We start from the raw sequence: 22,469 nt of genomic DNA on the forward strand, positions 1-22,469 counted from the left end.
GCCAGTCTCTTGTTTAACACTGTTCTTCTGAGAGAATGCTTCCCAGATCATGGCTGCAGATGCTCGCCCTGTCGCCCTGTCGCCCTGTCGTAGTGCTGCAGATTCCCTCCACCCCCTCTGAGGAGTGAGGGGGGAAAGCCTGTTCTTGAGAAGCTACAGAGCCCTGCACCGGTAGGGGCTGATGCTGATTTGCCTGGAGATAGGTGTGACCAGGTGAAGAGCAGGTGTGTGGGCTTTTGAAATCCCCACTTCAACAACTCTCTGCTGCCCACTCGTGGTGCCTGGTGGCACAGCGGCCGAATTTTTTTTTTTTTTTTTTGGAAGAGGGCAGTTTTTCAGATTCAGTATTTGTTTTCTGTCCGTGAAGGCTGTTTGTAAAAGAAGCATTTTAAAGTGAACACAACCGATGTACATTGATTAGTCTACACATCATTTTGTGTGTATCTTTTGCTGTCCTGGCCTGCGTACTCCTAGGCAGGGGCTTTCACACACCTCCGGTGTCTGCATTTCTTCTGTTTTGTTTCCTTTCGTATTTAGCAGTTGGGGAGCCACTTTTGTATTACATCTATTATCTTAAATTGTTTATTACTCTGTTACCTTTTAAAGCAGAAGTGTACTCAGAGGCCCAGGAAATTGTGTTTTGTCATGTTTGTACAGCTGGTTTCAGAGACAGGATTTGATCTGTTCTTGACTCTGACTGAGGAATTCTCTCTCCCAGATTACCTCTTCTCTCTCACTCTCGTTAAAATGGTTTGGGTTTAAAAATCTGTATTGTTGTCTGTCTTGGATTAGGCAGCACTGAAGATCTGCTCTTTTGTCTGCAACATTGAAATGCTTTGGTTTCCTGTTCTAACTACTGTAGGTTCAGCTTTACTTGGACTTTTTCTGTATGTTGTTCTTGGGTTGAGATTATTATTATTATTTTAAGATTTTATTTATTTGAGAGAGAGAGACAGTGATGAGATAGAATGCACAGGTAGGGAGGAGAGGGAGAAGCAAGCTCCCCACTGAGCAGGGAGCCCATTGTGGGGCTCCATCCCAGGACCCCGAGATCATGACCCAAGCTGAAGGCAGACACTTAATTGACTGAGCCACCCAGCTGCCCCTTGGGTTCAGATTATTTTCAGCGCCATAAAATTGACATCTTTCAGAAGTCACAAAAGCAGGAAGAAATCGATGCCCTTTGTTATTTCAGATGCCATGACCTGCACCTTTAATCCTGTTTGGCCAGTGGTATCGTGCCTTCTACTCTGATGTTAACATATAAGATCCTGGGGCATTACTATAGAATTGAGAGGAAGTGGCTAAATATTGATTAATTATATGTTGATAACATGAATTTTACAAATTGCTTTCCCAAAAGGCCATATGAAAAGCTGCTAAGTTGTTTTGTGCCGTTAAATGAAAATTAGATTCATCATTCAGTTGAATTTGGAGAGTCAAGTTCTTATTTTTTCTGTCAGTGTTTTCAGTTCTGTATAGATCAGGTTAGTACCTATCTCCGTCAGGTGACCAGACTGTGTTATCTGAAGACCTCCCACTGCAGAGAGGGCAGTTCTAGAACTGCAGGACCTCAGGGGGCCTGTTCTAGGTGATTTTCTTTGTGGTTTTTCCTGTAAGGACTGCATCTGGCTTTCAGCATTCTTAATCCGAAGCATCTGTTTATCCTAGACTCAGTATGCTACTTGTCGAATCACCAGTAATGTTTTGGGAGCAGGTAATTAAGCTGCCTGCAGATCGCTAGGTCTGACGTCCTTGTTTTGAGATCTGTTAAAATCGTAGCTAGACTGAATTTCAAACACTGCTTTAAGATACTTTAAAAGATTTATAATTGTTAAAAAAATGAAGTTGTCATGGAGGCTTTATAGATTTCACCCTCGTTTCATTAAATTGTAAAGTGTACTTTGTATAATATGCAAAGAAACAAAATCAGTTTACAACCTACATTGACCTCTCTTCTCCCCTTTGTGGAAACAGAATTCCTTAGAACTAAGTAAACCCAGAGGTGGTCAGTAAGTGGTAGTTGGTGGAAGGCCTAGCCTGATACCTCCTGTTTGTTGTCTGCACCCTGTGGGTGGAGGGGCAGAATGCCATGTGCATTGGTAGGGAGCCTCAGTCTCGGGAATTATATAGGTACTAGATTCTCTTTTCCTTGGATCCTGAGGACTAAAGCAAGTTGGAGGACAGGATCTGAGAAAAAGAGTTTTTTGAGTTGTTCAGGGCCTTAGAAATCTTCAAGGATAGATCGTATTAGAGGTAATAGTTAAGTAACTTGTATAAAGATTCATATTTAATTAGTGACAGAATCATTACTAGAGACAGGTTTTGTGGTGCTGAGTCTGGTTGTGAGAAAGGTCAGACTGTGCTGATTTTTATAGGGAGGAGACTGCATCCTGGAACATCTCTAATTCTCTTATCTGATCTTTTTAAAAATGCAGTTCTGATTTTGCTGTCTCCTATCTTACATCCTTTTAGTGGCTTTTAATTGCTTTCAGGGTAAAAACCCAGATCCTTAAAACAGTCAAAAACAACAACAACAACAAAAACCTGTTTTGCCTGGCCCCTCTCTCCAGTCTCTTGCCCTGACACTTTCCTCTGTGTCCTCTGGGACTAGCCAGGCTGTAGCCTTCCTTTGGTCCGTGGTCTGCCTCCTGCCACAGGACCATTGCAGTTTCACTTCCCTTTGCCTGGATGCCCTCACAGCCCCACCTTAACTCTTCATCTTTCTTCCTGTCTTGCCTAATCCGCCCATCTAAGGCCGGTTACTTTGTGATGTGCTCATGTAGAGAACCAACCAGAGTCCTCCATGTTAGTTGTTTGTAATTAAACCCTTGTTTTTGTGATTATTTCATTAATGTGTGTCTCTGGCTCTCTTCTTCCCATTCCTTACATATCAGCTTGTAGCATTCATGAGTACAGTGACTGCATCCTCAACATCCTCACTGGTGAATTCCCAGCACCAAGTAGAGCTCTTGGTATATATCCTAGGTGTTCAGTAACTATCTGAGAATGAATAAATTAGTTTCTATCTCTGGGACATAAGACAATAGGTTTTATTAAAATAGGTCATTGGAGTATGTTATTTCTATTAAAATGTTACTTAGTATTTTAATGAATCTTTTACTGAATGCATCTCATCACTAAGTGATTATATACTTGAATTCTAGCTTCATTGTGTCACTGGAGCTGAACATACACACAGTCTAAAGACCAGGAATTATAGAAAGTTTTAGGCATTGGATATACTGGTTTAAAACCTGTGGTCAAGTAGGCGGAACATAAAATTTGCCACTTTAACCATGTTTAAATGTACTGTTCTCTGGCCTGAAGCATTCACATTGTCGTATGGTCATCACTGGCATCCATCTCCAGAATGTTTTCATCTTCCCCAACCGAAATTCTGTGCTCGTTAAAGAATAGCTCCCTATTCCCCAGCCCTTGGCAACCACCGTTCTACTTTCTGTTGCTGTGATTTTGAGTATTCTAGGTACTTCATTAAAGTGGAACTGTACAGTATTTGCCCTTCGGTAACTTGCTTATTTCACTTAACATAATGTCTTCAGGTTCTTCCAAATTGTAATGTCTGTCATCATTTCCTTCCCTGTTAAGGCTGCAAAATATTTTATCATATTCATTCATCTGTCAGTAGAAACTTGGGTTGCTTCTACCTTTTGGCTATTGTGAATAATACTGCTATGAACATGGGGTACAAACAGATACACTTTTATGATTCTGTGGACTTTTCCCCTGGATCTATAGCTTATGATCCATTTAGCCTTATGCAAATTACTTAACCTACCCATGCCTCTGCAGTGGGAATAATAGTAATATAAAACCTACCTGTCCTGCCTTAGGGGGCTATCTTTTGACAAGAAGAGGGTATACAGACACACCTCTATAAATTGAGATGTATGTGTGCGAGCATAGAGAACTTGATGGATCTGCAGTGGCTCCCCAGAGCATGCCTCGGAGCAGTTTCTCCTGGGCCCCTGGATTCTCTGAGGGGCATAGAATTCTGAAATTGGCTGCCCAGATTGGGTAAAAGATAAGTGATTTATTGCTGTGGTACAAGTCTTTTTGAGCTTCCATCAACATTGCAGAAGAAATTACATTGAACAGTTTATGCACCTTTGTTTAAGGTAATAGTCACAAATACTGGGCTCTTCTGGCTCCTGAGGCTGTGTCCTCACTGGGAGAGAGTATATGATGTTTCGGTGTCCTGAACAAGATATCTGGCAGCCTCTTTCCAGCCTCTGGAAAAGTCTATCTCTGAGTTACCATATGGCATCAATTTGAGAATTAAACGAGGTAATGCTTGTAAATCATTTAGAACAGTGTCTGGCACAGTGAGGGCTCAGTAATATTAGTTGTTTGTTGAGATGATGATAACAATGATACATTCCCCGCCCCCCCCCCCCCCCAGTTTTGTTGAGTCTCATTTACTTTCTTCTGATTATGGCATTATTGATTGTCTAAAAGGGCTTTTGTCATATATTTACTGTCATTGTAGTAGTATCAAGTTTGAATATGGTCATTAGGTTATGATCGATCATACATTTTAATATAATTTTTTTTTCGAGAGAGAGAACGCGCACACATGTGTGCACGACGGCGGGGGTGGAAGGGGCAGAAGGAGAGGTATAAGCAGATTCCTCGCTGAGCAGGAAGCCCAATGCGGGGCTCAGTCCCAGGACCTTAGGATCATGACCTGAGCCGAAGGCAGCCACTCAACCGACCGAGCCACCCAGGCACCCCATTTTAATGTAATTGTTACAAGGAAATTATACGATTTTAAAGATCTTCCCCCTAAAACAAGCTATAATTTTTACAGTAAAAATTTTTCCATCAAGAAAAACATGGAAAAAGTGATTAACTTACTTTTCTGAAAAGAGAACGTTGACTTTAACCAATAGTAATTTTATTCTTCAGATATTAACTCTATAAAAAAATGCTAGCCATTAATCATGTACTTCGTTCTCTTCATTTGTGAGTCCTGTTGTGAAATCACATATTCACTTAGGACCTTGAGGGTGCTGGGAATTTGGGGATGGTTTGCAAATCACAGTCATTACAACATTTAAAGGAACTGTACTCAGCAGAATATATAAATCTTTATTTTAATTTTTTAAAGTTATTTATTTGAGAGAGAGAGAGAGTGGGGGGAGGGGCAGAGCTAGAGGGGGAGAGAGTCCCAAGCAGACTCCATCTCATGATGCTGAGATCACAACCTAACCTGAAACCAAGAGTCAGTTGCTTAACTAACTGAGCCACCCAGGTGCCCCTAGAATGTATAAATCTTAGATTAACATTTTAGGTATTAGTTTACATCAGAAATATAGTCTTCAAAATGAATTTAAAATTGATTAACTGAGAATTCCTATAATTTTATTTTAGACTCAGTTTCCTAAAACTTAAGAGTACTATCCATGTTTCTAAGGCTGTAAATTAGAATTAAAACTAATAAGACTACCAGTGCGGTAAAAAATGTGAAATATGAAATTATTTTTCCTTTTAAATATATCATTAAGGCAGGAAATGAACTTTACTATAGTACTGTTATCTAATCTAGAGGCTTTAGTGAGATTTTCTAGTTGTTCCAGTTATATTCTTTATAACAAAAAAAAAAATTTTCCTGGTCCAAAATCTACTTGAGAATCATTTATTGCTTTTAGTTGTCACATCGCTTTAATTTCCTTCAGTCCTGAAGAGTTCCTCATTCTTTGTCTTTCATGACCATGGCATTTTGAAAGTACAGGCCATTTATTTTGCAGAATGTCCCTTAGTTTGGGTTGTGGTTGTAATTAGATATAATTAGAATAAGTTTTTATTCTACTTAAGTCCGTTTTGATGAGTTAAGTCAGGAGATTTTCTATTTTACCCTAAATTTTCAAATTTATCAATGTAATTTTTCATAGTATTCTTTAATTAGGATAATTTGGTAAGTCTCCAGTTATAACTAGTTTTTCATCCTGTTGTTTATATGTGTCATTTCCCATTTTTTTCTTGATAGTTTTACCAGATTTTTCTTTTTTATTGTCTAAAAGAATGAGATTTCAGTTTAGTTGATTTTTTTATTGTATGTTTTCTATTTAGTTTTTTTTTTCCTGTTTATTATTTTCTTCCTTCTACTTTTCTTTGGGTTTACTCTGATATTCCTATTCCAGCTTAAGACTGACTTTAGCCCATCAACTTTGTCTACTTTTCCATCATCAGTATTTAAGAATGTAAAAGTACCTCTGTATCTCCTATACTTTGATACATAGTATTTTTATTATCATCTGTTTCTAAATATTTCTTAGTTTACTTTATAATTTTGCAATTAATTGTGAGTTAATTTCCAAGGAAATGAGCTTCATAAATTTATCTTAATTGCCTTGAGGGTTGTGGTTGGAGAACACGTATGATACCAATTCTTTTAATATGCTGTGATTTCCTTTAGGGCCTGGAACATAATCCTTCGTAGGATTTTGCTCCCCAGGTCTTACCCAATTTTACCTAAGCCTAGTAAAAAGGAAGCTTTCTGTTTTTGTCCATTCTGCCATGTAGCAGTCTAGAAAATGCCTTCAAGGTAAAAACTCAAGTCAGTGGGAGCTTACCTGTCATACTTCTTCCTGAATTATTTTAGCCTCCCCTTGCCTGTATTGGTTGTTCTTCAGTGTCCTCACACAATTGTTAGATATTTATCTGGTTTGTGTCTAAAATGAGAGCCAGGGAGGGGGAGAATTCCTAGTTCTGCTCATGCAAATGACATTTAGGACCATGGGGTTGCTGTGGCCCTGCCACCTGTAGCTTTCTTGGGATAATATCAAAAGGTACGACTGCACATAAGGACATGACTCAGGGTGTCTTGTAGATTGATTTGAGTGAATGACAACTAAGTCTTAACACATTTGATGATGAATGAGGGATTTTGATTTGAGTACTATGCACTGAAGCAAAAATTGAGAATGGATGGCATACTTCTCTTTTATATATAAAATGTTTTGCCTTGATCATAGCTTACAGTTTATACTCATGAGAGTTTATATTTACCTTCTGCTTAGAAAAAACCATATGCTCATTAATTTTTAAATAGATTTAGTGTTCTGAATGCTAGAATTTGTGCTGGAGGTATACATGTAAAGTTTTTGTAAAATGCTAACTGAGCAAATCAATAGTTAGGATTGAATATATATACGTATCAGTTACCTATTGCCAAAATAATGCTACATGTTACAGGCTGGGTTTCTGAGAAACAGACTCGAAGATGGAGATTTGTATGTAGGAAATTTATTAGGAGTCAACACCTATGGAAGAGAAGGGAAGGAGGCAAGATTGAACAGAGGAAGAAGGTGGGCTATGGTACAGTATGAATGAAGGCCTCAGCCAACTCCCTGGGACACTTGGAAGGGTTGTCCCAAATCAGGGTAACAGGTGGAACCTTTATATTCCTGTATCATTGGGTGAAGGCTGCCACAGGAAGAGGGCATGACTGTGGGTGATGAATCTTTCTTAAATTGAGATCATTCCAAAGGTGACAGCTGAGGGCTGTCTGCTCACAGCACATCTAGCATGGAGTGAATAAGTTCTTTATTCTCAAAAGGGAAAACACAGTATTTATTACACTGCCCAGTATTTCAGTGGCTTATAAAAACAAGCATTAATTCTTATATACTCCTGTGCGGATTGTCTAGGATTCTGCTGAACTAGACTGGGCCACTTTAGGTGCCCAGCTGCAGGGTAAGTCCAGATCTGCTCCATGTAGATCTCATCCTCTGGTGAAAAAAGCCAGTAGCTCAAGAGGGCAAGTCCAGACATGGAAACACATGTCAAGGCTCTGTTATGTCACATATCCTGAGGATCTTACTTGCCAGTCAAGTCACATGGCCAGATGCAGTATCCGTGGAGTAGAAGAATACTCTCCTATGGAGGTCCAGGGGAGGGAGTGAATATTTGCTGAATAATAATCTAGTCTACCATAGTATGAGTCTACTTAATGAACAAAAGATGAGAATTTCACTGCCAAGATTTCATTGTCAGTCTTTCTCCTAAAATACTTCTGTTTGTCATTTCCATCTGTTATGAATGAGATGAAATGTGACAACACCTTCACCACTATTTGGCAGAGAGAACAGCTTGTGCTGAGTTCTTAGGACTTGTTAAATTTAGATTTGAATGGATCTTGTCGTGTGTATCTGTATCTCTATTGAAAACATGGTATCTTTGCAAAGTATTTATCTAAGAGGGAAGACTGCCAGTTTTTTTACATTTAGTCTTTAAATTCTTTGTCTTTAAATTGAGGTATACATAAAGTGTATTAAGTACACTTAGGTGCATAGCTTATAAACTTTTATATATGTGTACATTCACGTAATCACCACCCAGATCTAGATAAAGAACACTGCCAGAATCCCAAAAGGTTCCCTCATGCCTCTCTTCAGTCAGTGATCACCCCCTTACCCCCTGCTTCTGAGGTAATCATTATTTTGACTTGTCTTACCAATAAGTGTTACTTTTGGGATTTTAGGACATACAGACATGTTTAAGGTATAGTAACTAACTGCTTTAACAAGGATTAACATTGTTTAACATTGTTTAACAAGGATTAACATTTGAGATGAACTCAAAATTCATCTAAATGGAATCAGCCAGGGGCCCCTGGGTGGCTCATTCAGTTAAGCGACCCGACTCTTGATTTCTGCTCAGGTCGTGATCTCAGGGTCCGGGAATCAAGTCCCGTGTAGGGCTCCATGTTCAGTGAGGAGTCAACATGAGATTCTCTCCCTCTGCCTCTGCCCCTCCTCCTGCTCACACGCATGTATTCACTCTCTCTCTAAAATAAATAAGTAAATCTTAAAAAAATAAAAGGAATCAGCCAGTGTGTTCTTTTACATGTGTAGCTCTTGGGAGTTTTATTATCTTTACTGATAAACCGTATGTCATATGTAAAACTCCCGTGTCTTAGCCTAATTTTGAGAGTCTTCACTTGATGTCTCAGTCTGTGTTTTACTTACAGCTCTTTAGGGTAAGATCAAACTGTATAAAAGTCCATTCAGAAGGAGTCACCTATGTGTGTCAGAAAGATGGAATTAATATGGACTCCTAGCACATAATGTGATCCTCTGGTTTTCTTTGTGAAGTTGGTCATCACTGTCAATAAAATTATTCCCTAGGAATTCCACAGTGCATACGTCTGATGGGATGTTTATTTTCTACATATACTGATCACCACGACGCTCTCCTCTGAGCTGTGTTTCAAAAGTGGGCTTTGGGGGTTTCATAGCCTCCAGTCAGCTGTAAGTGGACCCATTCTTTCCGTTTGATTTGTGACAGAGCAGGAGTTAGTCTTCTGAATGCAAATGCTTATTACTTCAGTGTTTAGTAACAGTCTGTAAAGAAAAGAACTTTTAAACAATCAAATCAACAATCTTACCACTTCACATTTTGGTCATAATCACTTTTAAAGGCTATGATATTACTTTGGTTCTTTGAAACCTTATTAGATAATAGCCTATCGTTTTTAAAAGGGCCTGTAAGTAAAGCCTTTTCATTCATCTCACATGAAGAAAAGACTGAAAATCCTTTCATGCTTTGAGTGGCTGGAATAATATCAGCTGAGAAAAACTCATTTAATTTTGTGACTTGGTTTCAGAGCACCTGTTAATTATAAAAATTACTTCTCCCTCCTGAGGAACCTCAGCAGCACAGTTAATTTGTGTAATTATTGATTTGGAATACCATTGAATCTTTTTCAGTTTTATTACCCATCGTAAATGTAGTTTCAAAAATAATTGTTTATAGTAATATATTATTAATTGAAGGGATCCCTAAATGCTATTGGACTTTGTTTTCACTTTTATAGATCAGTTATCCAGAAACAATAGTTTCAGGGACGATGTAAACTTATTTAGCATTGTATAGTAGGTACAGTTAAACTTGAATCTGTCAAGTGAGAATGTTAGCTAGAAAAGTGGAGTTCAGTTGATTCTGAAGTTTGCAGAGCACAGGCAAAGAATAAAGGTCAATTCTAACATTTTTGTAACCCTTGCTGCAGAAGGGTGGGAAGAAATTCTCTTGAAAATTGAAGTTATTGTTCCCTGATTGTGACACATACGGCAAAAGACTATACATGGTCAGTGGTCTTAGCTGTGATTATAACTAGGGAATAGATAATGAAATTCCTACTTGCTTTTGTTTTGTGGAATCCAGTGATTTATTTAAGAGAAATGTTAATCCTTGTTAAAGCAGTTAGTTACTATACCTTAAACATGTCTGTATGTCCTAAAATCCCATCTTTAGCTCTGTCAACAAATTCCTATTCTAGACCCTTTTCAATGTCTTAATGTATCAAAGTGTAAATATGTCTTTTTTTTAAAAAGGTTTTATTTATTTGAGAGAGAGAGCCAGCATGAGTCTGGGGGAAGGACAGAGGGAGATGCAGAGGGAGAAGAGGACTCCTCACTGAGCAGGGAACCTGACGCACGGCTCTATCCCAGGACCCTGGGATCATCACCTGAGCGGAAGGCAGACCTCTAACCGACTGAGCCACCCAGGAGCCCTAAATATGTCTTTTTAATGCATACTGTAGCCAATAATTCTTTCTCCTTAGTAGATGTTAGTTGATATTTGAGCTATTTTTATATTCTTGTATGAATAGGGAACTCACAAGCTAAATTTTAAGAGCTATGTTGTAGCATAGATGTGAAGCTATCCCCATTTTGTGAAAATTTCATAAGATACTTTGCGAACAAGGTGCAGTCTTGGCTTTCATGTGTTAGAAAGTTTAAATAGAACTAGGTCTCACTTGGGAAGAATTTGGTCACCTTGCCAACCAAATCTGGGCCACACCTATATGCTTATCCAGATAGGGCAGAGCCAATCATCCCGTTTTGCAGTTTTCCTGCTGCGCATACAAATGTGCATACATGTTATGAATGAATCTCTTTCTCTTTGGTAGAAAAACCATCTGAAGTTTTTCCAAGCTTAAAGTTTTGGAACTGAAGTTTATTCACTGCTTCTGGGAAGCAGTGGGAAGAAGAATGTTTTTTAAGTAAGCTAGACCCAAGGTACTTTTGCAGAAAGCCAGGTATATTATCCTAATCTCCCTTTCTTCCTTTCAAGTTACTTTTCCTATCACCGTCTCTTGAAATATATAGGAAACCCATGCCAGCCTAGTTGATTCAGGCAAGGCTGGTCATCTCTTCTTGGTCTTACAAAATCCTAACCAAGTTACTGTTTTTACATGGATATGTACTTTTGTTTTGCTTAACATGGATGTGTAGTTTTGTTTTGTGTCACCTTCGTTCTCAATTCTGTTTTCTGTATCTCTCGTTCTTAGGACATCATTCTTTTAATCCAACCTGAGAATATTTTTTCTCTGTCTGGTACATAATCTGTTTTTCCTTTGTCAAAGAAGGCTGTGCCAACCCTGTACAATAGCTGAAGTGATTTTGGCACTTTTAACCAAGAGGATGGTGTTACATACACTGTTACACTGGCTTCCCAGTGTAACACCAAGAGGCCCTGGCTCTTCACAGTTAGGCTACTATAACAAATGAATGCGTTTTAAAAAATACACATCTTATAAGTTATGAATCAGCATTTTCTTAAAGCAATAAATGATACTTTATTTTTATTTTATTTTTTTAAAATATTTTATTCATTTATTTGACAGAGAGGGAGAGAGCACAAGCAGGGGGAGCAGCAGACAGAGGGAGAAGCAGACTCCCCGCTGAGCAGGGAGCCCGATGCGGGGCTCGATCCCAAGACCCTGGGATCATTACCTGAACTGAAGGCAGAACCAGCTGAGCCACCCAGGCGCCCCAAAGCAATAAATGATATTTTAAATAAGTAATCTGATGTTTAAATTTTTCTTAATTTTGTTACTTAAAAAATAAACACCTAAGGGGGCGCCTGGGTGGCTCAGTCGTTAAGCGGCTGCCTTGGGCTCAGGTCATAATCCCAGGGTCCTGGGATCGAGTTCCCTGCCCAGCAGGGAGTTTCCCCCACTCCTCCTGCTTGCGTTCCTTCTCTCGCTGTCTCTCTGTCAAATAAATAAATAAAATCTTTAATAAAAAATAAACACCTAAGTATATTAGTGTTAATTTTAAGTGCATCAGGCATTTTATTTATTTATTTTTTTAAAGATTTTATTTGTGAGAGAGAGAACACAATCAGGGAGAGTGGCAGGCAGAGGGAGAAGCAGGCTCCCTGCTGAGCAAGGAGCCCGATAAGGGACTCAGTCCCAGGACCCTGGGATCATGACCTGGGCCGAAGGCAGATGCTTAACCGACTGAGCCACCCAGGCATCCCGCATCATTCATTTTAGTTATTTCTGTTCTTAAATAACCTAGTAAGTTTGAGTTTCTAGCTGATCTTTTTTCTCCATTTTGTTTTCTTTAGTTTCATGCTATGGATACGTTGTATCGGCACAGCTATGATTTGAGCAGTGCAATAAGTGTCTTAGTACCACTTGGAGGACCTGTTTTATGCAGAGATGAAATGGAAGAGTGGTCAGCCTCTGAAGCTAGTTTATTTGAAGAGGCACTGGAAAAATACGGCAAAGACTTCAATGACATACGTCAAGACTTCGTAAGTAGAAAATTGCAAATAAAATGGGGTGGGAATATTTTTGTCTTTATTAGGTATCTGATAAACCGTTTAGCAAGCTCATGACTTAGTAATTTTTTTACCACATAGAATGAAGGCTAGTCTTACAGCCTGAGGGAGAAATTGACATTTGTTTTGGGAAGTAATTATAAGACCCAGGGTCAGGAAGCTATAAATTCCAAGGTTAAAATATGGATAGCTTTTCTGACCTTTTGCACTAAATATTTCTGAGCTCTGCTTTTTAAGTTTGTTGCTCTCCCTTAGACCTTTTACATTTTTCTAGTTATTTTATTAATTGTTGAGCCTGAATTTGATGTGGACCTTTAATATGGAAACAACCTGTACCCAAAGCAGAGTAGGAAAGTATGCTTTATAGGTTTTCAATCCTTGACTCCTCTTAATGATATGTGGTATCTTACTTGGATTTTGAATACTAGATAATCTTATCTACTATTATGTACTTGTCTTTGTATTTATGGAATCGCTCTTTAATGAAGCTTATAATCTCTTTGAAATGGGGAAATTTCTATTTGAGAAGTCCATAGATAGCTTTCTATGGCAGTCATCCTTTCTAGATTATCCAATTTGTTGGTATATAATTGTTCATAGTAGTCTCTTGTGATCTTTGTATTCTTGCAGTATGAGTTGTAATGTCTACTCTAGTTTTCATTTCTGATTTTATTTATTTCAGTCTTCTCACTTTTTTCCTTAGTCTAGTTAAAGTTTGTCAATTTTGTTTATCTTTCCAGAAAAGCAACTCTTAGTTTCGTTGATCTTTTCTGTTGTTTTTCTAGTTCATACTGCATTTATTTCTCCTCTGACCTTTGTTGCTTCCTTCCTTCTGCTAACTGGATACACTCTCTTTCATTGATTTTTCCCTCTAACCAGATAATTTCTAATGACCTGTCTTTGAGTTCACAGATTCTTTTCTCTGCTTGGTCATGTCTGTCATTGATGTTCTGTATTGCATTTTTTTAATTCATTGTATTCTTTAGCTTTAGAATTTTTGTTTTTATGATGTCTTTCTCTTTTGAGCTTATTTTGTTTATTGTTTTCCTGATTTTGGAGTCTATCTCCTGATTTCAGTTCTATCTGTATTTTCTATTTTTTTTTTAATATTTTATTTATTTATTTGACAGAGAAAGAGAGCACAAGTAGGCGGAGCGGCAGGCAGTGGGAGAGGGAGAAGCAGGCTCCCCACTGAGCAAGGAGCCCAATGCGGGTCTCAGTTCCAGGACCCCGGGACCATGACCTGAGCTGGAGGCAGATGCTTAACCGACTGAGCCATCCAGGCACCCCTCTATCTGTATTTTCTTGTACCTCACTGAGCTTCCTTAAAACCCTTATTTTGAAATCATTATCAGGAAATCATAGATTTCTATTTCTTTGGGGTCAGTTACTGGAAAATCACTGTTTCTTTGGTGATGTCATGTTTCCTTAATTTTTCGTATTTCTTGTAGCCTTGTGTTGATGTTTGTGCATTTGATTGATTAGGCACCTCTACCAGACTCTACCGACTGGTTTTAGTGGGGAGAGACCCATCACCTGCAGTGGGTACAAGGGTGTTGGAAGGGTGGGTATGATGGTTCCAGCTCTTGGGAAGGCCCATCAGCTTGATCAGCTGAGGTCAGTGTCAGTTAAATTGCAGGGGTCTTCAACAGCCAGTGCTCCGGGTATCTGCAGTGGCAGTGACGGCTGTTGGGGTCTCTGGTGGCAAAGGCTGCTGGGGACCTCCTGATCTCTTTCTCTCCCATGGGATATATCATTGCCAGAGGGATCCCTGTTGGCATTGGACCTGGCTTTGGAGTACCCTTGCTGTGGCAGTGAGCATGAGGTGTGAGCATGCTTGGACCAGCTACAGGGCCAGGTGTGGAGCATGGAGGCTTGTAGAATGACAGCAGTCTGGGGTCTGATGTGCTGGCTAGCCTGCAGTGTCAGTGCCAGAGATGTGAGCACATGTGGAGTGGCTATGGAATCAAAGTCTGAAGTGTGGGTGCGTGTGGAGCAGCCAGGGTTCTGGGGTCCTGGGTGTGCACAGGGTTGGAAGTTGGGGCTGGCAGCCCTGTTCCTGGGGTGGGGACGCAGCAGTGTCTTCTGGGAGGGGTGCAGCAGCATGCCCCTCTCTAGGAGGTCAGTATCAGCAATGGCTGTTGGTTACCTCGGTGGCAGAAGCTGTCCGCTTCCTCTGCAGAGCAGACTGTTGGAGTCCACACCAACAAACACTGCAGAGTCCTCTGCTGTGAACATGGCAGGGACTCTGCAGCTGTCCTGAGGACTGTTGGGTTCCTCTGCACAGCAGGCTACTGGGGACCACAGTGGCACCCACTACGTGGCTTATACTGATAGCCTTTACCCTTCTTTTTTTGTGCTTAGCCATTTCCAGATGTCTCAGCTAAGCCTACCTCTGCAGTGGTCCTTTCTATGTGGTTATTCCTCGTTTTTTGCTCCACCGTGTTGCCATAACTTCTTACTTGACTCTTAATACATCCATCCTCCCAGAGCTATTTTCATTTGTCCATAGCTGTCAGATACAAAGACAGGTATCTCCTACTCCTGTGTCTTGCTTACCACTTTCTCCTTGTTCATTTTACCTTGAGTTGTCTAGTTTATTGTCATAAAGTGGATCATAATCTCCTATTACCCTTTGAAAGTCTTTGGGATGGAGCTGTAGTGATGCCCCCTCGCACATTCTTCTTTCTCTTTTCCTCATCAGTCCAGCTAGGAGTTTGTCAGTTGTATTGATCTTTGCAAAGAACCAGTTTTTTTGTTTGATTGATTTTTTTGTTTGTTTGTTTCATCAGTTTCTGCTTTTATTGTGTCATTTCCTTTCTTCAGCTTGCTTTAGGCTTAAGTGCTTTGTCTTTCCCTAGTATCTTTTTAAGGTTGAAGCTTAAGGTTGAAACTTCCTTGTAACATAGTCATTTGTTGGGTAGTATATGTTTGGCGGACAGTGATTTTAGCTTTTTCTCAAAATCATCTTACTGTGCTCTTTAACAAAAATGTTATTCTTTATGGAACTCATTTTTTTCTTTTTCAGTACTCTAAAGATATCTCCCTGGCTTACATAGTTTCTGATGAGAAGTTCCTGTGTATGTAAATGTTTCTTTGTGCTCAAGATTTTCTCTTTATTATTATTTTTTTTATTTTTTTGTTTTTTGGCAGTTTTACTACTACAGTGCTCCTGGGTATGTTTTTCTTTGTAATTATTCTACTTAGTTTCCAAGAGCCAGGATCTGCTGTTTGTGTGTTAGTTTGTATGATTTATATATTGATCTATCTTCCAGTACACTAATTCTTTTCTTTGCCATGTCCAGTATACCAATAAACTTGTTAAAGGAATTCTTCAAATATGATAGCATATTTTGCTAACATTTATATTTTATTTTTTATACTTTTAATCTGTTTAAATTCCCCATCTATTCACGTGTGCTGTCTTACCTTTTAAGATCCTTTAATATATTAATCTAATCTGTAGGTGGACCAGGTTTGGATTTGGTTGTTGTTCTATTTACCTTCAGGGTACCACTGTATTGGAAGGCCTGACATTTCATGTACTGCCTTGACATCTTTGAGCCTCACTGGGCCCCAAAAACGTAACTGTGAGTTCCACTGCTCTTGCCAGATATGCTCCCCCCCCGCCCCAGTGGGAAAGGCTCCGCATCTGCTCAGTTCTTCTGGCATCTCCCTCCTTCCACCTTTTGGGTTTCACTTCCCTGCCAGCCCACAGAATTACTCAGAGAAGCCGATCACATCCTCCCCTGGGAACCCTCTTCAGAACCAGGGCATCACACCTCACCCTCTTGTTACACAAAACCTCACTTTCACAGCCTAGTGACTCACTGTGGCCCTACACGGTGTCATCTTCCCCTGGGCTGTGAATAGCTGTGACTAATAAACCACTGTCAGTCTCCTCTCTTTTGTCTTCAGTGTTGTGTGTTGTACATCTGGCCACCTGATACTGTTTTGAGGGGTGGGTCCGTCCCTCTGTGAAGGGGTGAATAGGAGGTGATCTGAACATCCACAGACTTCAAATTCTTACCTGTGCTTGTTGTGGGGCCTGGAATGTGGGAGGGCTTCTTCAGTATTCCTGTCTCAACCTTAGCAGGCCCTGTGCTACAGGGCCTCTCTCCACATTTTGATAAGTTGTGTTTTCATTTTTGTTCCTTCAAAGTATTTTCATTTTTCGTTCTGATTTTCTTTTTGACTCATGGATTATTTAGAGGTAAGTTCCACATATGTGTGATTTTTTTTTTTCCATATATTTTTGTTAGAAGTCTAGTTTAATTCTGTTGTGATCAGAAAACATACTTTGTAAAAAAAATCAAAATTGTACATTTTTGACATGTGATTGATCCTGATCATAGTATATGTTCCATTATGGTGAATGTTCCATGTGCTCTTGAAAAGAAGAGATATTTTGCTATTTGGTGGAATGTGCTATAAATGCTATTAGGTCAAATTTATTGATGGTGTTATTCAAGTCTTCTGGAGCTTTACTGATTTTCTGTCTACCTGTTGTTGAGAGAGCGGTATTAAAAGTCTCTAGCTGTAATTGTGAATTTTTCTGTTTTTCTTTTTCAGTTATAATAAGTTTTTGCTTTAATTATGTTGAATCTGTCTTACTGGGTACATACATTGAGCATTGTTATCTTCTACTAATGAATTGACCCTTTTATCTTTACATCATGCCTCTTTATGGTAATATTTCTTGCGGTGAAATCTACTTTTTCTCCTATTAATATAACCACTCCAGTTTTATTTTATTGATTACATGGTATATCTTGTTTCCATCCCTTTATTTGTATCTTATTTATATCCAGAGTAGGCTTTTGTAGACTGAATATAGTTGGATCTTTTGTTAAAAACCAGTCCAACAATCTCTACCTTTTACTTGGATTGTTAGACCATTTACCTTTAATATCATTATCAGGAATGTAATTTTTGGTTTAAAACCAATCATGTTTCCATTAATTTTCCATTTGTCCTATTGTTCTGTTCTTTCCCCCCTTTCAAAATTATTTAAAAAGATTTTATTTTACTTTAGAGAGAGAGAGAGAGTAGGGGGGAGGGACAGAGGAAGAGAGAGAGGCAGAGAATCCCAAGAAGACTCCATGCTGGGCGCCTGGGTGACTCAGTCGTTAAGTGTCTGCCTTCGGCTCAGGTCATGATCCCAGGGTCCTGGGATCAACCCCCACATCAGCCTCCCTGCTCTGCGGAAAGCCTGCTTCTCTCTCTCCCACTCCCCCTGCTTGTGTTCCCTCTCTCGTTGTGTCTCCCTCTGTCAAATAAATAAATAAAATCTTTAAAAAAAGAAGACTCCAGGCTGAGTGCGGAGCCGGATGAGGGGCTCGATCTCACAACCCTGAGATCACAACCTGAGCCGAAACCAAGAGTTGGACGCTTAACCAACTGAGCCACCGAGGTGCCCCTTTAATTATTTTTTTATTCCAGTTTTATCTCTACTAGTGGCTTACTAATTAAACTTTTATTTGTTCGGTAGTTTACAATATGCATCTTTAATGTTGTACAATCTACCTTCAGTCAAATGCACTTGGATCACATAGATTATAAGAACCATGTGACTGGGGCGCCTGGCTGACTCAGTTGGTAGAGCATGTGACTCTTGATCTCTGGGTCATGAGTTCAAACTCCATGTTGGATGTAGAGCTTACTTAGAGAGAGAGAGAGAAAGAAAGAACAAACGAACCATGTGATAATACACTTCTAGTGCCTCCTTCCCCTTCTTGCACTTTTGTCATACATTTTACTTCTGCCTCTATTCTAAATCCCACAGTGAATTATTACTGTTTTTTTCCTTTAGACAATCAGTGATCTTTTTAAAGAGATTTTTTAAAATATCTTTTTTTCCCCATATTTACTTATGTATTGTTACTTATTTTAAAAAAGGTTTAAATACTTCAAATGTAATTAATTGTTAACCAGTGCAGTTATCAATGCAATTTTACTTCAAATGTAATTAATTGTTAGCCAGTGCATTTATCAATGCAATTTTATGTTTCCTAAAAGAAGGAAGGGTGGGTTTTTATTGTACATGTTGAAAGGAGGAGGGAAGAGTATTATGTATTTAATTTAATTTGGAATAAGCCATAGTCTTAAAAGAGCTGTGGTTTGAATTTGTTATCTTGGGCTGTCCATTGCATGTAAATACAAGATGCTCTTTTGGATGTAAATCTGGGAACTGTAGTATGAATGTTATCATTAATAAAACATTAATCCCCCCCCCCAAAAATGTTACCATTTCTGCCCCTCTTCATTTCTTAGTGTGGATTCGAACTCCCTCACCACCAGCCGGGGCTTTCTCAGGTTTCCTGCTCTGGGCCAGTTCTTTCTGATGAACACCTGTTGCAGATCCATGGCAAATGTGGATGGATTCCCCTGGTGTCTAGAGCTCCCATAGATGCTAAACAGTTGCCCTAGCTCACTGTTGACCTTTAATAATTTGGTATATTTTTGGCTGTTTTCTTCTTTGTTTTAATTTGTTATCTCTCTCTCTTTTTTTTTGTTTTGTTTTGTGCTTTTCCAAAGTAAAAATAGTTTGAGTCTAGTCTTTACTCAGTGACTTTGGAGTTCAGTTCAGTTGATTGTCTTGTAACTTTAGCTCTATGATGGGCTCAAGAATTGGTGTGGTTTTGTAGATTATCTGTTTTTTTTTTTTTCTTCTCACTTTTAGGGTGGGAATGACATTCTTTTGTGGATTTTATATCCTAAGGAGAAGCAGGACCTGAAATATGCAAAGGAACCTGATAAATTCAAAGTGCAGAATAGTAAAGTCTGTGTTCCTTATGCATTTAGGTCTCTTGCTATAGAAACTCCTTTCAGCAGAGGATATTTCCTAGCTGTTTTATCACTTAAGCTTCAATTGCAGATAACTAAATTATATAAGCTATTTTAAACAGAATTGGATTTCATTTGGATAATTACTTTTTATAGTTATAAATATTATATATTTATTATATGTTATATAATTTTGGATAATTGATAGGGTTGGAGAATTAGGCTCCAGGATGGCCATCAGAACATTCCACAGGAATGGTCCAGCAGGGGAGTTCCTACCTCTGCCCCACCTGGGAAGTGGGAAGCTGCTGGGTTAACCTCTGTTCCAAGACTACACTACTTTAAACATGGTCTTGGGACTAGGAATCCTCTAGTGGAGCTGATAGCTCTAGAACAATCTTATGCCTCTTAGCTCTGCTGCAGCTGAACAGAGATACCTGTGCACTGTTCCCTCTATCCTGTTTAATTCACTTCTGAATGTAGGTCCTCTACATCTGTTTGGAAGAAATAAATCACAAGGGAGCCTCAGAAATACAGTATTTCCATTCTGGCCTTCCAGGATAGGAAAGTGAACTTGAAGGTAGTTGGAAAGCCATAATTGGAAACAACAGAATCCATTTGAGTGAGCTAGTTTAAGGAGAGAGAGATTGATTACAGGGTGTGTTACGGGCTAACAGAACCTCCAGGCGGGCCAGGTTCCAAGTTTACATTCTTCACAGCCAAGACTTTTGAAGCCAAGAACTGACTAACTAACCCTGCAATGGCAACATCCTAGCAGAAACTCCATTGCATATATTGCCTCTACCACCAGTCTTGCTTGATTTCTGCTCCAACTTGATTCTCTCAATAAATGCCACACATTGGGACACCTGGCTGGCTCAATCAGAAGAGCATGCAACTCTTGATCTCAGGGTCATGAGTTCGAGCCCCATGTTGGATGTGGAGATTACTTAAATAAATAAAACAAAAGAAAAATAAATGCCACATGTCTAGGGCTATTCTTTGAACACTTCCTACCTTTGTACAAGCTAGAGTGCTTTTGATTATGGATAAGAGAAACTCAACCTCACCCAGTTTAGTATAAAGAGTAAATGTATTAGTTATATTAGTCAGGGTTCTTAGTTGCTAAGTACAAAATTCACTATATCTAATTTAATCAGAAATGAATATAGGATATTAAATTCTCACAGAATCTCTGGGAAGACTAGAGAACCAGGGTTGGACGCTACACTTCCAGGAAGAGTGGAAATACCCATGCCCTCTGCTGCTTGTCATCCATGATGTTAAGTGTGGATGGCAGAAAGGTTAACACAGATGCCTCAGAAGAACATGATATTTCAACCATCATTCCTTTTTTTTTTTTTTTTAAGATTTATTTACTTATTTTAAGAGAAAGAGGGAGAAAGAGAGCAGGGGCAGGGCAGAGGGAGAGGGAGAGAATCCTCAGGCAGACTCCCCACTGAGTATGGAACCCGATGCAGGGCTTGATCCCAGGACCCTGAGATCATGACCTGAACCAAAATCAAGAGTCGGACATTCAACTGACTGAGCCACCCACGTGCCCCTCAACCATCATTCTTGCCAAATAGTTCATTCTCCCTGCATGTAGCCTCATCCTTAACGTTGCTCACTTCTCTATCTGGATGTCATCTTGTCAGCTTGCCTAAACGTGGCCCATATGTCTGTATCCTTGGTCCAGGGTATCTGGGGAAAATGTAGTTTAGAGCTTTTAGGAAGGTAAGCTAGAAGTGGATTGGAAGTGGGTATATAGGATCTGTCATCACCCACCTCTTTGGTAACTCAGCATCATCCTTGCCTTCCATACATGCTTCCTTTCCATAGATCAACTTTTAAACAATTCTAATTATCCTTGAGTCATTAGAAAATGTGGTATCTTTTCCTCAAATTTAATGTCACAGCAACTTTCTCTGGTTTATTCCTCCTCTGGTTTTAGTCACAACCCTGTCTTTATTGCTTGTAACTTCTGCATTCAACTATAAAGGAAAAACTACCTGACAGACCTTATATAAAAATAGAAAGGGAATGGGGCTGCTGAAGGAAAACCATTATACCAAGCAAGGAAGGAAATATAGCTTCTTTAGTCATCTTTTCTCTGTTTCTGAAACTCATCCTGAGGTCTTCATTGGCATTCAAAATCAGATCCCTCCACTGTTCTCCCCTTAGTCCCTTAGATGACCAATGTTCTTAACCTGGTCGGGTGACCCAAACCTTTATTCCTAAGGGTTCTGAGCCCTGGGTTAGAAGCAGTGTTCTGTGAGAACAAGTCATTCATAAGTCTGTGGTTGGTATTGCTGGTCAATGCATTATAGGCAGAAAAGGCTAGTCATATTTAGAATAATTGTCTATTCAACAAGGACAGGATGTCTGTTCATTCCAGGATGCTGAGAGTCTAATGTAACTGACATGTTACCAGGAATGGTGCCATGTTGGAAGCCCAGTGTACTCTGTTCCTTGCAGATTGGACACCTGGAGTAATCAGATCAAATTTGGTGAGAGGACATCCATGTGGTGGTACCCATGTATAATCTCTGTCTGCTTGCCTCTGTGTCCATTTTGTTATGTGTCCTTTGAGCAGTCATTGTTGTGGCTAGGGAAGGAGGCTGGCTGAAAGCCCTAGAGGAGATCATCTTGTCCTCCTGATATTAATGAGAACTTCTTCTACAGAGGGAGCGTTTGATAAGCATGGAGACACAAATATCCTCACACTTGGGCCCATCCAGAGGTATCCGTCCCACAAACCTGTTTCCTAAGCCTTATTGTTACCAACCTTCTAATCTAATTCCTTCCAAGTCCCCGATCATTGTGACAGGTAAATAACCACTCTCTGCGAGTGGGTATGGATGAGTACCTCTGGCCAGCTTTCCTTCAACTCAAAGTAGAAAACCCAATGGTGACTAATGTCCTGCCCTTCCAAAGGATTTCCCTTCTTCTCTGTGCTTCAGAGCCACTCCTGCTTGGGGCTGAGATGCTGCAGCAGTAGAATTCTGGTCAGTGCCAGTATATCATGCAAAGCCATCAGCTACATTCAGATTTTTTCCTCCTCACTTGCCATGTCCTAGGGAACT

General features: G+C 39.5%; 1 protein-coding gene across 6 annotated transcripts in view; it reads left to right on the forward strand.

The window, feature by feature from the left end:
* The window catches only part of MTA3 (metastasis associated 1 family member 3), a 168,791-nt gene that overhangs the window by 106,683 nt on the left and 39,639 nt on the right, over positions 1 to 22,469 (forward strand). For all 6 annotated transcript variants that reach the window (XM_088026410.1, XM_028117265.2, XM_088026407.1 and 3 more), the window contains one exon: positions 12,382 to 12,570. In XM_088026410.1, the coding sequence (XP_087882536.1) occupies positions 12,382 to 12,570 (189 nt within the window). The remainder of the gene's footprint in view (positions 1 to 12,381; positions 12,571 to 22,469) is intronic.

Source organism: Eumetopias jubatus, unplaced genomic scaffold (assembly GCF_037043125.1).
Source record: "Eumetopias jubatus isolate StellerSeaLion01/CBP00866 unplaced genomic scaffold, mEumJub1_p1.0 scaffold_9, whole genome shotgun sequence".
NCBI classification, from domain to species: Eukaryota; Metazoa; Chordata; class Mammalia; order Carnivora; family Otariidae; genus Eumetopias; species Eumetopias jubatus.